Raw genomic sequence first — 12,800 nt, 5'->3', positions numbered from 1 at the left:
ATTTCAGGTTGACCGAGCTACACATATTTTTTTAGTTTTGGTTTAATGAGGTCGCCAGATGGGATCTCATGATAGTTTTGATTTAATGAGGTCGCCAGATGGGATCTCATGTTGGTTCTGGTTAAAGGGGATCGCCAGATAGGATCTCAGGTTAGCCCAACCACACACAGGATTTTTGGTTCTGGTTAAAGGGGATCGCCGGACGGGATCTCAGGTTAGCCCAACCACGCAGATTTTGGTTTTGGTTCAAGGAGGTCGCCAGATGGGATCTCAGGTTAACGAAAAAAAAAAAAAAAAAAAAAGAGAGAGAAAGAAAGAAAGAAAGAAGAGGAAGAAAGGAAAAAAAAAAAGAAGAAGAAACATTTAGAGTTTTTCTTTACAAAGCTTACTATGCGAAACATTGAGGAGTTTTGCTTCGTAAGCATTGTAAAGAGGGGGCATCTGTTGCTACCCAATTTTTGACCCATGTTTTAATAATTTTTTAGAAAAAATCCAAAAATAGTGAAAAGCATTGAAAACCCAAAAAAATACATTTTTAATACATTTGCATCGTTTTTAGCATTGGCAGCGTCGTCTAAAAAGAATTTAAATTTTCAAAGGTCTTTCGAACGCGTTCAATTTTTAACGCGTTAATTTTAAAATCATTGATTTTCCTCATTGAGTTGACGTTGATATTTGCTCGCTTTCAAAAATACAAAAAAATAAGAAAAATCAAAATTTACAAAAAAAAAAGAGGAAAAGAGAAGGAAAGGAAAAGTTGAGGGACTAATTTGAAAACCTAGCAAAACTTTTCCTATAAATACCATGCTAAAACTGAATTTTCAGAGGGGGTATTTTTGACAAAAAAAAAAAGGAAGAGCAAACCCTAAAAAACCTAACCCTACAAAACTTGTTCTTCTTCTTCTCCAAGAGCAGCCGCCGCCCCCCACCCGGTGGTTTCCATTTTTCCTCTTCCCTCTCTGTCTTTTCCCTCCTGCTCAGCCGTCCCAGCTCTCCCTCTCGGCCAGCACCCTCTCTTTTGCCAAAGACAAACCGAACTGACCCCCATTTTGGCTCCGGCTATCTTCCCTTTGGTTACTCTCACTCTCGGCCAAACAGACTGCCCCCCCCCTGCACATTTCTTCTCCTCTCCTTTGGCCAAAAACATAACTAGCCGATTCTCCTCATCTCCCCTCTTCCAGCTGCACACAAGGCTCTCCCTCACACAGCCTTCATTTCCTCTCTTCACCTTCAGCCAGCCATTTCCCTCTCTTCACAGCTCCTGAACCGAACCCCCCCTTCACCTAAGCCTTCTCCTCAGCGGCGTCTTCTTCTCCTCCGATCTCCAGCAACGCCGGCTCCACAAGGTCACACAGCAGCAGGGCTCGTTCAGCCTTCCACTGCAGCGGAGACACTGCAGAACCGCATGCAGACCGGACAGAAACCCCAAAAGCCAGCAGCCCCACTATCTTTCCTTCTCCCTCCGGTGGCGCCTGCAGGTCCAGCTCCATCTCCTCCACCAAGAGCAGCGGCAGCAGCACTCAGCAACAAGGCCAACCACCGCTGCTAACAACAGGAGCAAACACCACCGACGCGCCACCAGCCTCGACAGCTTCTCCTCCAACAGCAGCAACCCACAGGCCAGCGAACCCAGCTCACCGCCTCCAGCAGCGCCGTCCTTCCCTCTCTCGGCCGACCCAGCCGTTCCTCAGCTCCGCCACTAGATCTGCCACCGGCAGAAGGAGCAGCCACCAGAATCGGAAGGAACCGACCCTAGAGAAGCAGATCTTGAAAAAAAAACAGAACAAAAAAACGAAAAATAAAAGGCTAAAATAAACTGGAAACTTGCTTGTGATTTGGGTGTTTTTACAGGTCAAGGTGTTACTGCCGGCGTTGCAGAAGAGAAGCGGAGAAGAGGCCAGTTTCGGCCTGCTGTTTTCCCGGCCGCGCGTGGACCCACGCGCCGCCAGTGGCGGTGCGCGTTGGAACACGCGCCGCCAGCTGCTCCTGCCTCCAATTCCTGTGCAGAAGGGTCCCCCTGTAATTTCTGGAGTTTTAGGGACTGTTTTGTAATTTTTAGATTATGTTATTGTAATATTTTTGTTTAGTTTGTTTAGAAATTGTATTTTGTATTGTGGATGGAAAAAAAGAAAAAAGAAAAGAAAAGAAAGAAAATAATAATAGAAAAAGAAATGTGTGTATTTGTGTTTTTTTTTATGTATGTTATTGAATAAAAAAAAATGAATTTAATATTTTTAATTTATAGGCACAAATATCTAAAGGACAGATAAAAATCATGTTGTATTTCCCATAAAAATGTAGAACATGTATCTACATATATTTGGGAACCAATAACTGATTTATCAAAGCCTTAGAATTGGGCTAAAATTTTATTTTTAAAAACACATCAAGTCCACGAAGCAGCTTACCTCAGGTAGGGTGCGTTAGGGGTGCTAATACCTTCCCTAACCACAACTAGTCCCTTTCCTGTGAATCTCTGACAAGACCAGTACATCAGGTTTCCTAGTAGCCCTCAATAAATTACTAGGTGGCGACTCCGACGAATCAATCAAATCAAACAACAAACGAAAAATCGCCAGCCGACGCCGCGCGCTGATTTTTTTTTGACGTGCGACAAGGAGGACGAGAGGCCGGTGATGAAATGGGTCTTGTAATGGGTACAATAGGTGAGCGGTTGGAAAAGTTGTAGGATGGGCGCCAATAGTTTGTAGGATTGCTACGAGGTGGAGAAGGACGCCAATTTTTGGTGTTGGTTCGATATGTGGGATTGGCAGTAGCTGGAAAATGGTGTGGCTCAGATGGGAGATGTTGAAAGGAGGCCTCAAAATTGAGAAGTTTTTCGTGAAGTTCGTCAAATGTGATGGAGGTATCTCTGGCCTGGACAGCACAAACTAATTCCTTGTAATCATCACCGAGACCATCAAGTATTTTGTCCGTGATTTCTTCTGCATCAAGGGAGGCGCCAAGAAGAGCAAGATCATCTGCTCGTGTTTTGATAGTTTGCATAAATTCGGTGATGCTAAGGGAGCCTTTGGTGGTGTTTTTGAGTTGGTTTTTGATTTGTTTAATGCGACCACGAGAGGGTTTAGCATAGGTATTTGCTAGAATTGTCCAGGCTTGGCTAGAGGTGGTGGCTTGAGCAATGAAAGGTATAATGGTGGGTGAAATGGAGCCAATAACAACGTTGAGAATCAGTTGATCCTGGCGGATCCATAGAGTGTAATTGGGATTGGAAATGGTGGTATTGGCTTGAGTCAAGGTAGCAGGCGGGCATGGTTTGGAGCCATCAATATAGCCAAGAAGATCATAGCCAATGAATAAGGTTTGGAACTGAAGTTTCCAAGAGAGGTAATTGGTAGAGTTGAGTTTGAGAGGGGCTTGAGCAGCAACATTGATGCTAATGAGAGTATGGTGTGATTCATTGGTGTTGAGAATGGTTGCAGGATTAGATTCTGTAGCCATGAGTGGTAATGAACAGGGGAAGGAGAAAAAAAAAGGAGATAAAAATAAAATAAAGTGGATCGGTTTAGTGCTTTGATACCATAATGGAATGATGAAATCCATCATATCTTTCATTTACATTTTGCAGCAGTTAAATACACATACAGGATAACAAACATTTGTTTTGAAATCCTAACAATAGAGCAGTTCAAAACTACTTCCTAACTTCAAGGGCTATTGCAATCTGTGCAACTTATTTGAATAATTCAAAACAAAGAAACTACAGGGCTGTTACAATCTGTTGCAATCCATTGAAGTGTGATACCTATTGTGTATATATATATAATTCCACTGTGATTAAGATTATGATGTTCACAAACAAGAAACTTTTTTTTTTCTTTTTTTTTTTAAATGTGGATGTTCAGATGATTTTATATATATCTCGAACAATCTCTTAAAATTTAAAGACTATATAACCATCCAATTATCCTGCTGGTGATATCTGAAAAACAACTCAATCACCATCAGTTAAACTACACTCCAGCTAAGACAAGAAACTTCATATCACTCTCTTTCGAAGATGGAAAGTGTCATAACTTTAACTTCTAACTACAAAGAGTTCATGCCCACAAACCTTTCTTTCAAACTGTTAATTGAGACGTGGTTAAACCTGTTTTTTATAAGATTTTTAATTTTTTTTGTTTTAAAATATATTTTTGAGTGAACGAACACATTAAAAAACAATCAAAACTTCCCGAAATGCATTTAAACCTTCTTACAAGTGCACTGACGATACATGGCATGGAAAGGAATAGTTCATTGTTTCCCATCGACCTACCATCCATTAATTCTTCTGTACTATGGCGTCTCAACGCCAAAAAGCACTGAGTTAGAGGCAATTATCACTGAGTTGGAGGCAATTATCACTGAGTTAGAGGCCCATAGTTGAACCTAAAGGAGAGTTGCGAGACCATCTTTGTTCCCCCTCTGTGGATAGTGCTATCTCCTTGAAAAAGGACGAAATGGAAGAAGGTTAGGTTGGTGCAGCCATTGAATGGAGTATCTGCTACAGCTAGTGAAGTTAATATCACTTATTACCTTATTTTTCAAACCATTAAATTGTGTCTAGTCATATTGCTCTGGATTCGCATGCATCAAAATTGCTTTTGTCAGGAATGTTTGTTTTTAATGTTTTAAAAGAGTTTTTAAAAAATAAAAAAATATTTTAATATATTTTAAAAAACAATTATCGTTACCTCCCACAGCACTAAGAGCACCATCTTTTGATGAATTGATTTTAAACTATACAGGATATAATTACTATATATTTTTTACAAACAGTCAAAAAAGTTGAATAGCATCAAATTCGAGAAATTAAAGAAAAAGTATTTGCATGATTCCTGCATCATAGGGCAAGTCTAGTATTTGTTAGGCTATCGATATCGTTGCTTTATCATCATCATTCCTCTATTTGATAGCTGGACCTTCATGCATATTCATGCTAATTTAGACTATATATGCCAAAAACCAAATCACAATGTTGTCGGTGCTTACTGTAACAAAAACCCAAGAGAGTGTTTTACTGTTCATTTAAATAGTAAAATGAGTGTTTTACTGTTCATTTAAATAGTAAAATGATGGTCATGGTGTTTGCACTCCCGAAGAAGGGTTATTATGATTTTTTTCCCCAGGATTCATTGTTCATTATGAAATTCATGAGAGAGCTATTTAAAAAAAAAAAACATTTTCATAGTATAATTATTTGATTACTCTTAAAAGTAAAATATTATTTAACTGAAATTTAGAGTTTTTTTTTAAATTTTAATTTTTAAACTACGATAAAATAATTATTGCTATTCAAATCTAAATTTTTTATTTATAAAAAAAAAAGTTACTGGAAGCGTGCGTTATCAGCTAGTAACCCAATGCATTGTTTTCAAGCTGTGCGTTTAAGGCAACTAAAAATGACATTTCTTGATGTTTTTTATTCATCATAGTGTTTTATTAATTAATTATCGTTAATTCAGGTCGTTCTAGAATATTATTTTTTATTATTTCTTTAAATAAATATATCACTTAATATATTACCAGTATATTAAAAGTGTTTACGTATGCATCTTAATATCTTTGGATTTTTTTTAAAGGTTAAAGGAAAAAAATAGAAGTGCGGCCAAGAATCTAGTAGTATACTATATAATATAATTAAGTGATATATTTGCCTTAAATAATATAATTGCCTTGAAAAGGGCGCTGACTCATGTTTAGAACCTTGACCGACAAGTAATGCTGGCTCAAGGCTAGTAGCTGTATTAGGTTTTGAAGAATTTGGCTCAACAATCTGTTCATCACAATTGTATTTTATCACTTTTTTAGTCTCATCCGTGCATTTAATGATTAGGTGAGTTTTCAGCACTATGTTCTTGAGTTGTTTCTAGGTGATTGGAGACCCCACATGAGGTGGTTTCTTCTTCTTTTTTTTTCTTGCTGGAGAAACAAGGGCATCAAATTCAAAGGACACAGTCTTCGTGACATTATTTGACTAGAAATGAAACACACATATGAACAAAAGATTCTTAGCTATTCACCACTGCACACTGCTTTCTAATCTCTCCAACTGTGCCAGTCTTAACGTTGATTCTGCCCATTTTCTCCATGGATTCTGCGAATTCAGCAAAGAAATTCTCAAGTGAACCTTGGAGCAGCTGGTTGACCAATGACAATGTAGTGGAGTTTGTGGTTAAGGCAGAATCAGACTGGAAGAGACCTCGTCTCTTGAGTAAGAGCCTGTAGTAGCTAAGATCAAATGTCCTGAAACTTCCAGGGTCCATTTCTACTATAGTGGTATTGTCATTAAGACTTCTGCACTTCCTTGCCTTGAGATTGGCAGCGTATTCGCTATCTAGCGCTGGGTCCTGAGTACCCAGCACTCCAGTGAAATTGTAAAGGCGATTCGAGAACGATGAACAATGTGCTACCCCGATTGTGTGAGCACCTGATAGCACGACCAGGTCTTTCAAGTCCAGTCCCTGGTTAGCAAAAAGTCTTTGTAGACTGGTGAAGTTGCTAGTTGGAGGTGGGATGTTGTTCGAGGCCTCTGAGGTTCTTGAAACTGTCCCGTCTCTTCGGCCTGTAGGGACTTTCCAGAATGGACCACCCTGTTGAAGTTCAAACAAGAGGGTTTTAGCGTTTCTTTTCTCCAAATAATGATAGAAAAAGATCAAGTGAATTCAAGATGGATCGTGTTCGAGTCCTTACAGTGGCTACAATAGCATCCCTTGCAACCAAAGCAACAACATCAGCACAGGAGACTACACCAGGGCATGCTGCTTCTAACAGGCTCTTAACTCTGTCAATGAAATCAAAGCCTCTCAGTGTTAGATTTGGAGTTGCCAACTTTTCAGTTTGGTTACCGCTTGAAGTTGTGTTCAGAAGCACAGATGCATCGCAACCCTGAAAAACAAACGAAAACACAGAGCTCCAAAATCTCAAAGACTTGTAAGATGAAAATGTAGAGATTCTGAAAAGGACTGAAGACACATACCCTAACAAAACAATCATGGAAATGCATTCTTAGGATGGTTGCTGCCACTAATGGAGCATTATGGATATGCCTGTTAACATAGTCCTGCACAATCTTCTCAGCATTCGGGCAGCTCCCAGAGTAAAAACCCATCTGCAATTGTCCTTCAGTTGAGCCCATAAATACCAAAAGACAGAAGAACATTACCACAAAATAACCAAACCCCCTCATGTCTCTAGCTTGGTAGGAGTTTCCTACTCTCTCTGCTTCTCTATGGAATCCACCTATAGAGTATATGTAACCTTGAAGGTGGGAGGCTATGCCACTTCAAGATTTAGTTTATAGTATCTTTGAAGGTACTTAAAATTCAAACAAGAAGCAAGATTTATATAGGGCTAGGCCTCCATTCTAGCGTGAGCCTTAATTACTTCACCTAAAAAGGAGTAAAAAACGCAAGGGCCACCGAGCTTAATACATGAATAGTGCTTTAACATCAGTTAATGTAAAGTAAGGTGAATAAATATATGATGATTAGGTGTCCTTGTCCCCAAATTGATGCAAGAATCAAACATCAGGTCTCTTGCTTTATACGTAATTTTGGAGGACTCATTGCTCTTCACAGCCAAGGGGAACGAATCCCTTGGTTTCTTGCCAAAGGGAAGAACTACAAGAAGAGAATCCCATGCTCCTTCGGAGAAATTATTGTTTAGCAATTTCTTCAAGCTTGACTGAATATAAAACCAAATTGATGACTATAGCGATGTTGGAAATATAAATATTAAACCCCTACGGGTTAGATTTATGTTGATTTAAGACTAGTTAGATTTATAATTAAATTAGATAAAAATCAGAGAAATTCGAGTTTTGAATTGCATCATGGACAAGCCTATCTAAATTTAATAACTTCGTTTAATAATTAACTTTTGTTAGAACGTGGCAGCTTAAACATTAAAAAATATGGGTGTGGTTTATGATACAACTAGCTTAATTGCATGGATATAGCAAGAAGGAATGTTTGTTTCGTATTATAATAGCGGTTGTGGTTTAAAGTGGTTTTAACTTAGAAATATATTAAAATGAAATTTTTTTTATTTTTAAAAAATTATTTTTGAGATCAGCACATCAAAACAATCTAAAAACATAAAAAAAATAATTTTTTGTTGAAATTTAAAAAAACATGGTTTCAATCACATTTCCAAACAGAGATCAATTGATTCACATGCTATATGATAACTAACATTCTCTTAATCTATCCCCTACTCCTCACATTTCTCATCAATAATTGAGAAGTAACCATAAAATAAAATTTGAGTTCAACTTCTATCTTTCCTTTTGATTTTGAATTTAAGTGTAAACTCTCTTACATGACATCAAATTAGCTAAAACTATAGTTATAAAACTCGGTCTAATACAAGATCCAATCTCCAATGCATGTGAAGTTTCTAAAAAAATCAATTTAGAATTAACTTGGTAGACTCGGTCGATATCTATTTTAATTTTTATTTTTATCAAATTGATGTTATTTTAATTCGAGTTAACTGATACAGATGGAGTGGCCTGTTTGGGTGTTTGGGTTCGATTGCTTTTCAAATTACTTTTCATGTCGAAATGCATTAAAATGATATTTTTTTATTTTTTAAAAATTATTTTTGAGACCAACACATTAAAACGATCCAAAATATATAAAAAATTAAATTTTTTGAATACATGAGTTGACTCGTGTTTCCAAACAAGCTCTTAGATTAAACTTTAAGTTGAGACGAGTTTGATAACTTTAGTTTTAACATGTAAAGATTAAATCTTTAGCTACTTATTACACAACTTCATGCCTCAAAGGTCAGAATCCCCTTTTATTTCAAAAGAATACACATGATTGCAAATTGTAAATTGCATAGGTCGCCATAATAGTAAGCTGTCGGCACCATTTCTTTTACTCTGAGCTTACTGTATATCGCATGTTTGTTTTTGCTGTAAAAGTAATGTTTTCAAAAAATTTAATTAATTAATTAATTAATTTTTAATAATGTTTTAGATTACTGAAGGTAAAAATAAAATTTAAAAAATAAAAAATTATTATTTTAATATATTTTCAAACCAGAATTATTTTAATATCATTACGTACGAAGTAGGGAACAGCTAGCGTAATTCATTTAAAAATCATTTTATTAAAAATGGCATCTTCACAGTAGCGTAAGAATGGCCTTAGAGGGCAACAGCTAGAAAGGAAAAAGGGCAATCAAATCAAACGTTAGCCAAAAAGCCACAAGCAAACCAGTGATAGGAAGCTTCATGTCCATCTAGCTTTCCTGTCAACATCACTGATAATTTTCTTCTTGCTTTATGTCATGGGCTGCTGGAGAAAGGAGACAGTAGACATATGAACCCGCAGATGCATCTAAGAGATTATAAACGGGTCCTTCTTGTGTCGCAAAATACATTAAATAATTCCTCTAATTTGAAAGATAATTAATTAATTATTTGATTAGGGTTGATCATGTTTAATACAATATTTCTCATCATTCTAGAAACAAAAAAGAATAGACTGAAAAAAACTTAGAACGAGTGAAGAAGATCAGATTACAAGTGGGTTTAAGAACACAGAGACTGATTAAATATGCTTGAAACTAAAGGGACGGTTTAGTTTATCTTGCAAAACTAGAAGGACTAATTTACAATGGTGGAAGCTATCACTGTAACTTTGTACTAGTACCCCTCGATTTCTACGACATTGGCATGTGCCCTAAGAGTTAGGTGGCACCTTGACATCTACCGAATTAGCTTGTGCCCCGAGAGTTAGGTCCCCTGATCCATTTACATCCATGTTCTTTCTGTAAGTTTGGTTTTGTCAATGGTGGGCACGCTGCTCTTCACCTTTTAGAGGATCTGTATCTATCTAGGCTGGGGAAAGCAAAGGATTGGTGTTTCATGTCTTGCAACATATGGAACTTGGATCACTTTGTGCCCACGTAGGATTACCACAGAAGACATCCTAGGCAAATCCTTGCACACAAAGACATGAATCCCTTATCTTACATCCAAAATAAAAATAATAATAAGGAGAAGAATCAAAAGAAGAAAAAGACATCATATCCTTGCAGCAAAGCACCACTGTAAAAAAACTCCACGCAATTACAAAGTTTGAGTGCTTTAGAAGGAAGAATGGCTTTTGTTGATTCTTCATTCAGAAGGCCTTCATTTTGTGTTTGCACACGTCTGTGCACATACTGATACAATATATATCATTGTTCCAAATATAATCATAGCTCACCAGGCTTGTACTGCTACTGTTAATTCCAGCACTCTAATGACCCACAAGCCCTTAGCTTCTTATGTTCTGATCAAATAACCAAACAGTAGGACTGGAAACTCTTTTCCATCCAGGAAAAGAAAAAAGGAAACTTTCAGCAGCACGAAAGAAGTGTGCCCTTGTAACTATTTTGAACCAAAATTGACCTGTGTTCCATACAGCATAGAATGGTACACAAAATCGCTAATGTACTGGGAACTATTGATAATTCTAGGAATTGTATAGATAAGAATAGTATTTGCTTGGCATGATTATATAGAAACGATCTGTAATAAGGCCGGATAATGTTGCAATCAAGTGGTCCTTGTTCTCATGATCAAACACAAGCACTACCATACATGCCTTTTCCTGGCAAAGTAGTTTATGGTACAAAAGAGTTATTTTCATAGCATAGGCAGACAACAAATAGCCAACAGAAATTTTGTACCTCATGGATGGAATTAGCTTATTTAAATCTATTCTTTATTCCTTGAACTGCCATTCCCTTCGGCACATGGGACAGTGTGCTTGTGATGTCTGTGAATTCACCCATTTCAAGATGCAATGAAGATGGAACGCATGGTTGCATGCACCCCAAACTGCAAAAATATGTTAACAATAAAGATCATTAGTTCCTATCCCATTACATCACACCAACTTAAAAATATTTAATCATTTCCACAGTTTTATGTTTCTTTGAGATTACAGAACTGCTAGAATTTGAGACCCTTTGGGAGGGGCAGGTACACAACCAACTGAACTAGCTAGCTGGCATGTAATCCTTTCCCCAGTTGATCAATGAAACTTTCATACAGGGAAAAAAAGTACACAGATAGAGAAGAATGCAAAATGCCAGCATCTGGTTAATCGTATAACATTTTGTAATCAAGTCAAATATATGTTTTTTTTTTGTTGCTAAATCCATATGACCATTCAAAGCGCAGTGAATGACAAACAAGAAAAGAATGCAGGAATTTCACTGAAGAAGATACTAAAAGCACTGAATTTTTTATGCTTGAACCACGGGGTATGGCAGGGCTAATTCAGGCCACCTAAACTTATTATCAGGCCTCCTATTGGAGCTCAAGTCCAGGGCTAGGGGATGACTATACAATCAAGCCAAGCCAGAGTCCATTACTACTGCCCAAGATACCCATTCATCAGGTTGTTGCTCCAAGTTTCAAGTCTGAGGGGTTGCCCTGAATTGGTTTCTGGAACATCCATTATCATTTGGCATCATCTCCAAAAATAACTGCCAAATACATGACCTTTTGCCTATCTCACATTCAACAGACAGATAGTCTACATTTGAGTAGTAAAATTTTACACGGAGTACCAGACTGACCAGTTATTTCTTGAAACTCAAGCTTGCTTGGAATAATAAATGAATAAGGACCTAGGAATAGTATGGAGAAAACATATTTGATAGTCGTATTGTTGCATAAAAGTTTCAATTTGTAAGAAGTGAAATGTGCTGAGGACCACACTAAGAGAATGAATATCACTGCACCTCAAAATTATAGCAACTCAAAAGGAAACAGGGAAAACAAGCTACAGTCCACAATTCCACAGGATAGAAATTCAAATGCATGCAGTTGACCGAAAATTAATAAGAAAATCAAATAAGAGGGTCTTAAACTACCTAGCATGTAACATGCAACACTAAAGGTTCAGCTTCAAGAACATTTTTCCTTTCTTTGATACTGCTAAAGCTATTGTAACATTGGAACAGAAGGGACAAGTAATGAGATGAATGCAGACTACAATAAGAAACTTTAACATTAGGCTGACAGAGAAACAATATTGATCCACTTATGCAAGAAATTACCATGAAAAATGCAAAAGATTAACAATGTTGGAAACCATGAGTTGCTAATATTGTTAACTTACTAAGTGGGCAATCATCCCCAGGGAGTTTACAATCAGGACAGCAACCATCAAAGGCCATCCTACATATCCCACATGTTTCATCCTGAGCATCCCAAGTCCATGAAGCAACAGCATGCCACCTATCAGTCAAAAAAGATAGAAATTGTGCCTTCTCACTAGATGAAAAACAGAAAAAAAAAAAAAAAACACGATGGCCAACATACATTGAACTAGTTTTGTATGAAGTAAAATAAGCTAAACCATGAATTCAAACCCAGCAGAAGTTTAGAATCCCTTAAAACCCATTTGAGAAAAACAAGAAAGCAAACAAAATAAAACTTTTAAGTTCACATAGCCTATATGATATAACTGATCATTATCAGCTTTAAAAGAAAAAAGATGGCAGGGAGATATAGAGGGCATACTCTGTTAGAAAATCCAGTGCATATTCGAGAAGACAACGAGTCAAGGAAAACTGTATCTTCAAAAATTTTAAAGCACTAAATTTGCCACAAACAATTCAACCACAAAGATAATCGCACAGAGCTTTTTTATCACCGCCCATGTACCATGGGACATGAGCTAGGAAAACCACAGTGGAATTGATTAATTATATGCAAAACCACAACCCAATCTAAAGACCTCATTATCAAAAGCCAGCAGAAAAAATCAGGGTAGGAAGTT

At 37.2% G+C, this 12,800-nt stretch overlaps 2 protein-coding genes across 2 annotated transcripts; both read right to left on the bottom strand.

The window, feature by feature from the left end:
- Positions 1-5,944: 5,944 nt before the first annotated feature.
- On the bottom strand, positions 5,945-7,357 carry LOC133670888 (peroxidase 3-like). Its single transcript, XM_062091484.1, has 3 exons — positions 6,983-7,357; positions 6,697-6,891; positions 5,945-6,596 (listed from the first exon to the last, which is right to left on the bottom strand). Exons 1-3 carry the CDS (start codon positions 7,190-7,192, stop codon positions 6,015-6,017), a joined length of 987 nt encoding a protein of 328 aa, XP_061947468.1. The 5' UTR covers positions 7,193-7,357; the 3' UTR covers positions 5,945-6,014.
- A 3,128-nt stretch (positions 7,358-10,485) lies between these two features.
- On the bottom strand, positions 10,486-12,256 carry LOC133670994 (anaphase-promoting complex subunit 11). The gene is made up of 2 exons (XM_062091606.1): positions 12,138-12,256; positions 10,486-10,846 (listed from the first exon to the last, which is right to left on the bottom strand). The coding sequence occupies exons 1-2, from the start codon at positions 12,193-12,195 to the stop codon at positions 10,731-10,733; spliced, it is 174 nt and encodes a 57-aa protein (XP_061947590.1). The 5' UTR covers positions 12,196-12,256; the 3' UTR covers positions 10,486-10,730.
- Positions 12,257-12,800: the final 544 nt, after the last annotated feature.

This window comes from Populus nigra, chromosome 13, assembly GCF_951802175.1.
Source record: "Populus nigra chromosome 13, ddPopNigr1.1, whole genome shotgun sequence".
Lineage (NCBI taxonomy): Eukaryota > Viridiplantae > Streptophyta > Magnoliopsida > Malpighiales > Salicaceae > Populus > Populus nigra.
This window is presented reverse-complemented; position numbering and strand designations above follow the sequence as displayed.

Excerpts from the sequence above, each read along its gene's own strand:
- LOC133670888 (XM_062091484.1), bottom strand. The coding sequence starts at position 7,192 with ATGAGGGGGTTTGGTTATTTTGTGGTAATGTTCTTCTGTCTTTTGGTA. Across the intron at positions 6,892-6,982 it reads TCCATGATTGTTTTGTTAGG|GGTTGCGATGCATCTGTGCT; the intron begins GTATGTGTCTTC and ends TTTGTTTTTCAG. Across the intron at positions 6,597-6,696 it reads GGGATGCTATTGTAGCCACT|GGTGGTCCATTCTGGAAAGT; the intron begins GTAAGGACTCGA and ends GAACTTCAACAG.
- LOC133670994 (XM_062091606.1), bottom strand. The coding sequence starts at position 12,195 with ATGGCCTTTGATGGTTGCTGTCCTGATTGTAAACTCCCTGGGGATGAT. Across the intron at positions 10,847-12,137 it reads TGGGGATGATTGCCCACTTA|TTTGGGGTGCATGCAACCAT; the intron begins GTAAGTTAACAA and ends ATATTTTTGCAG.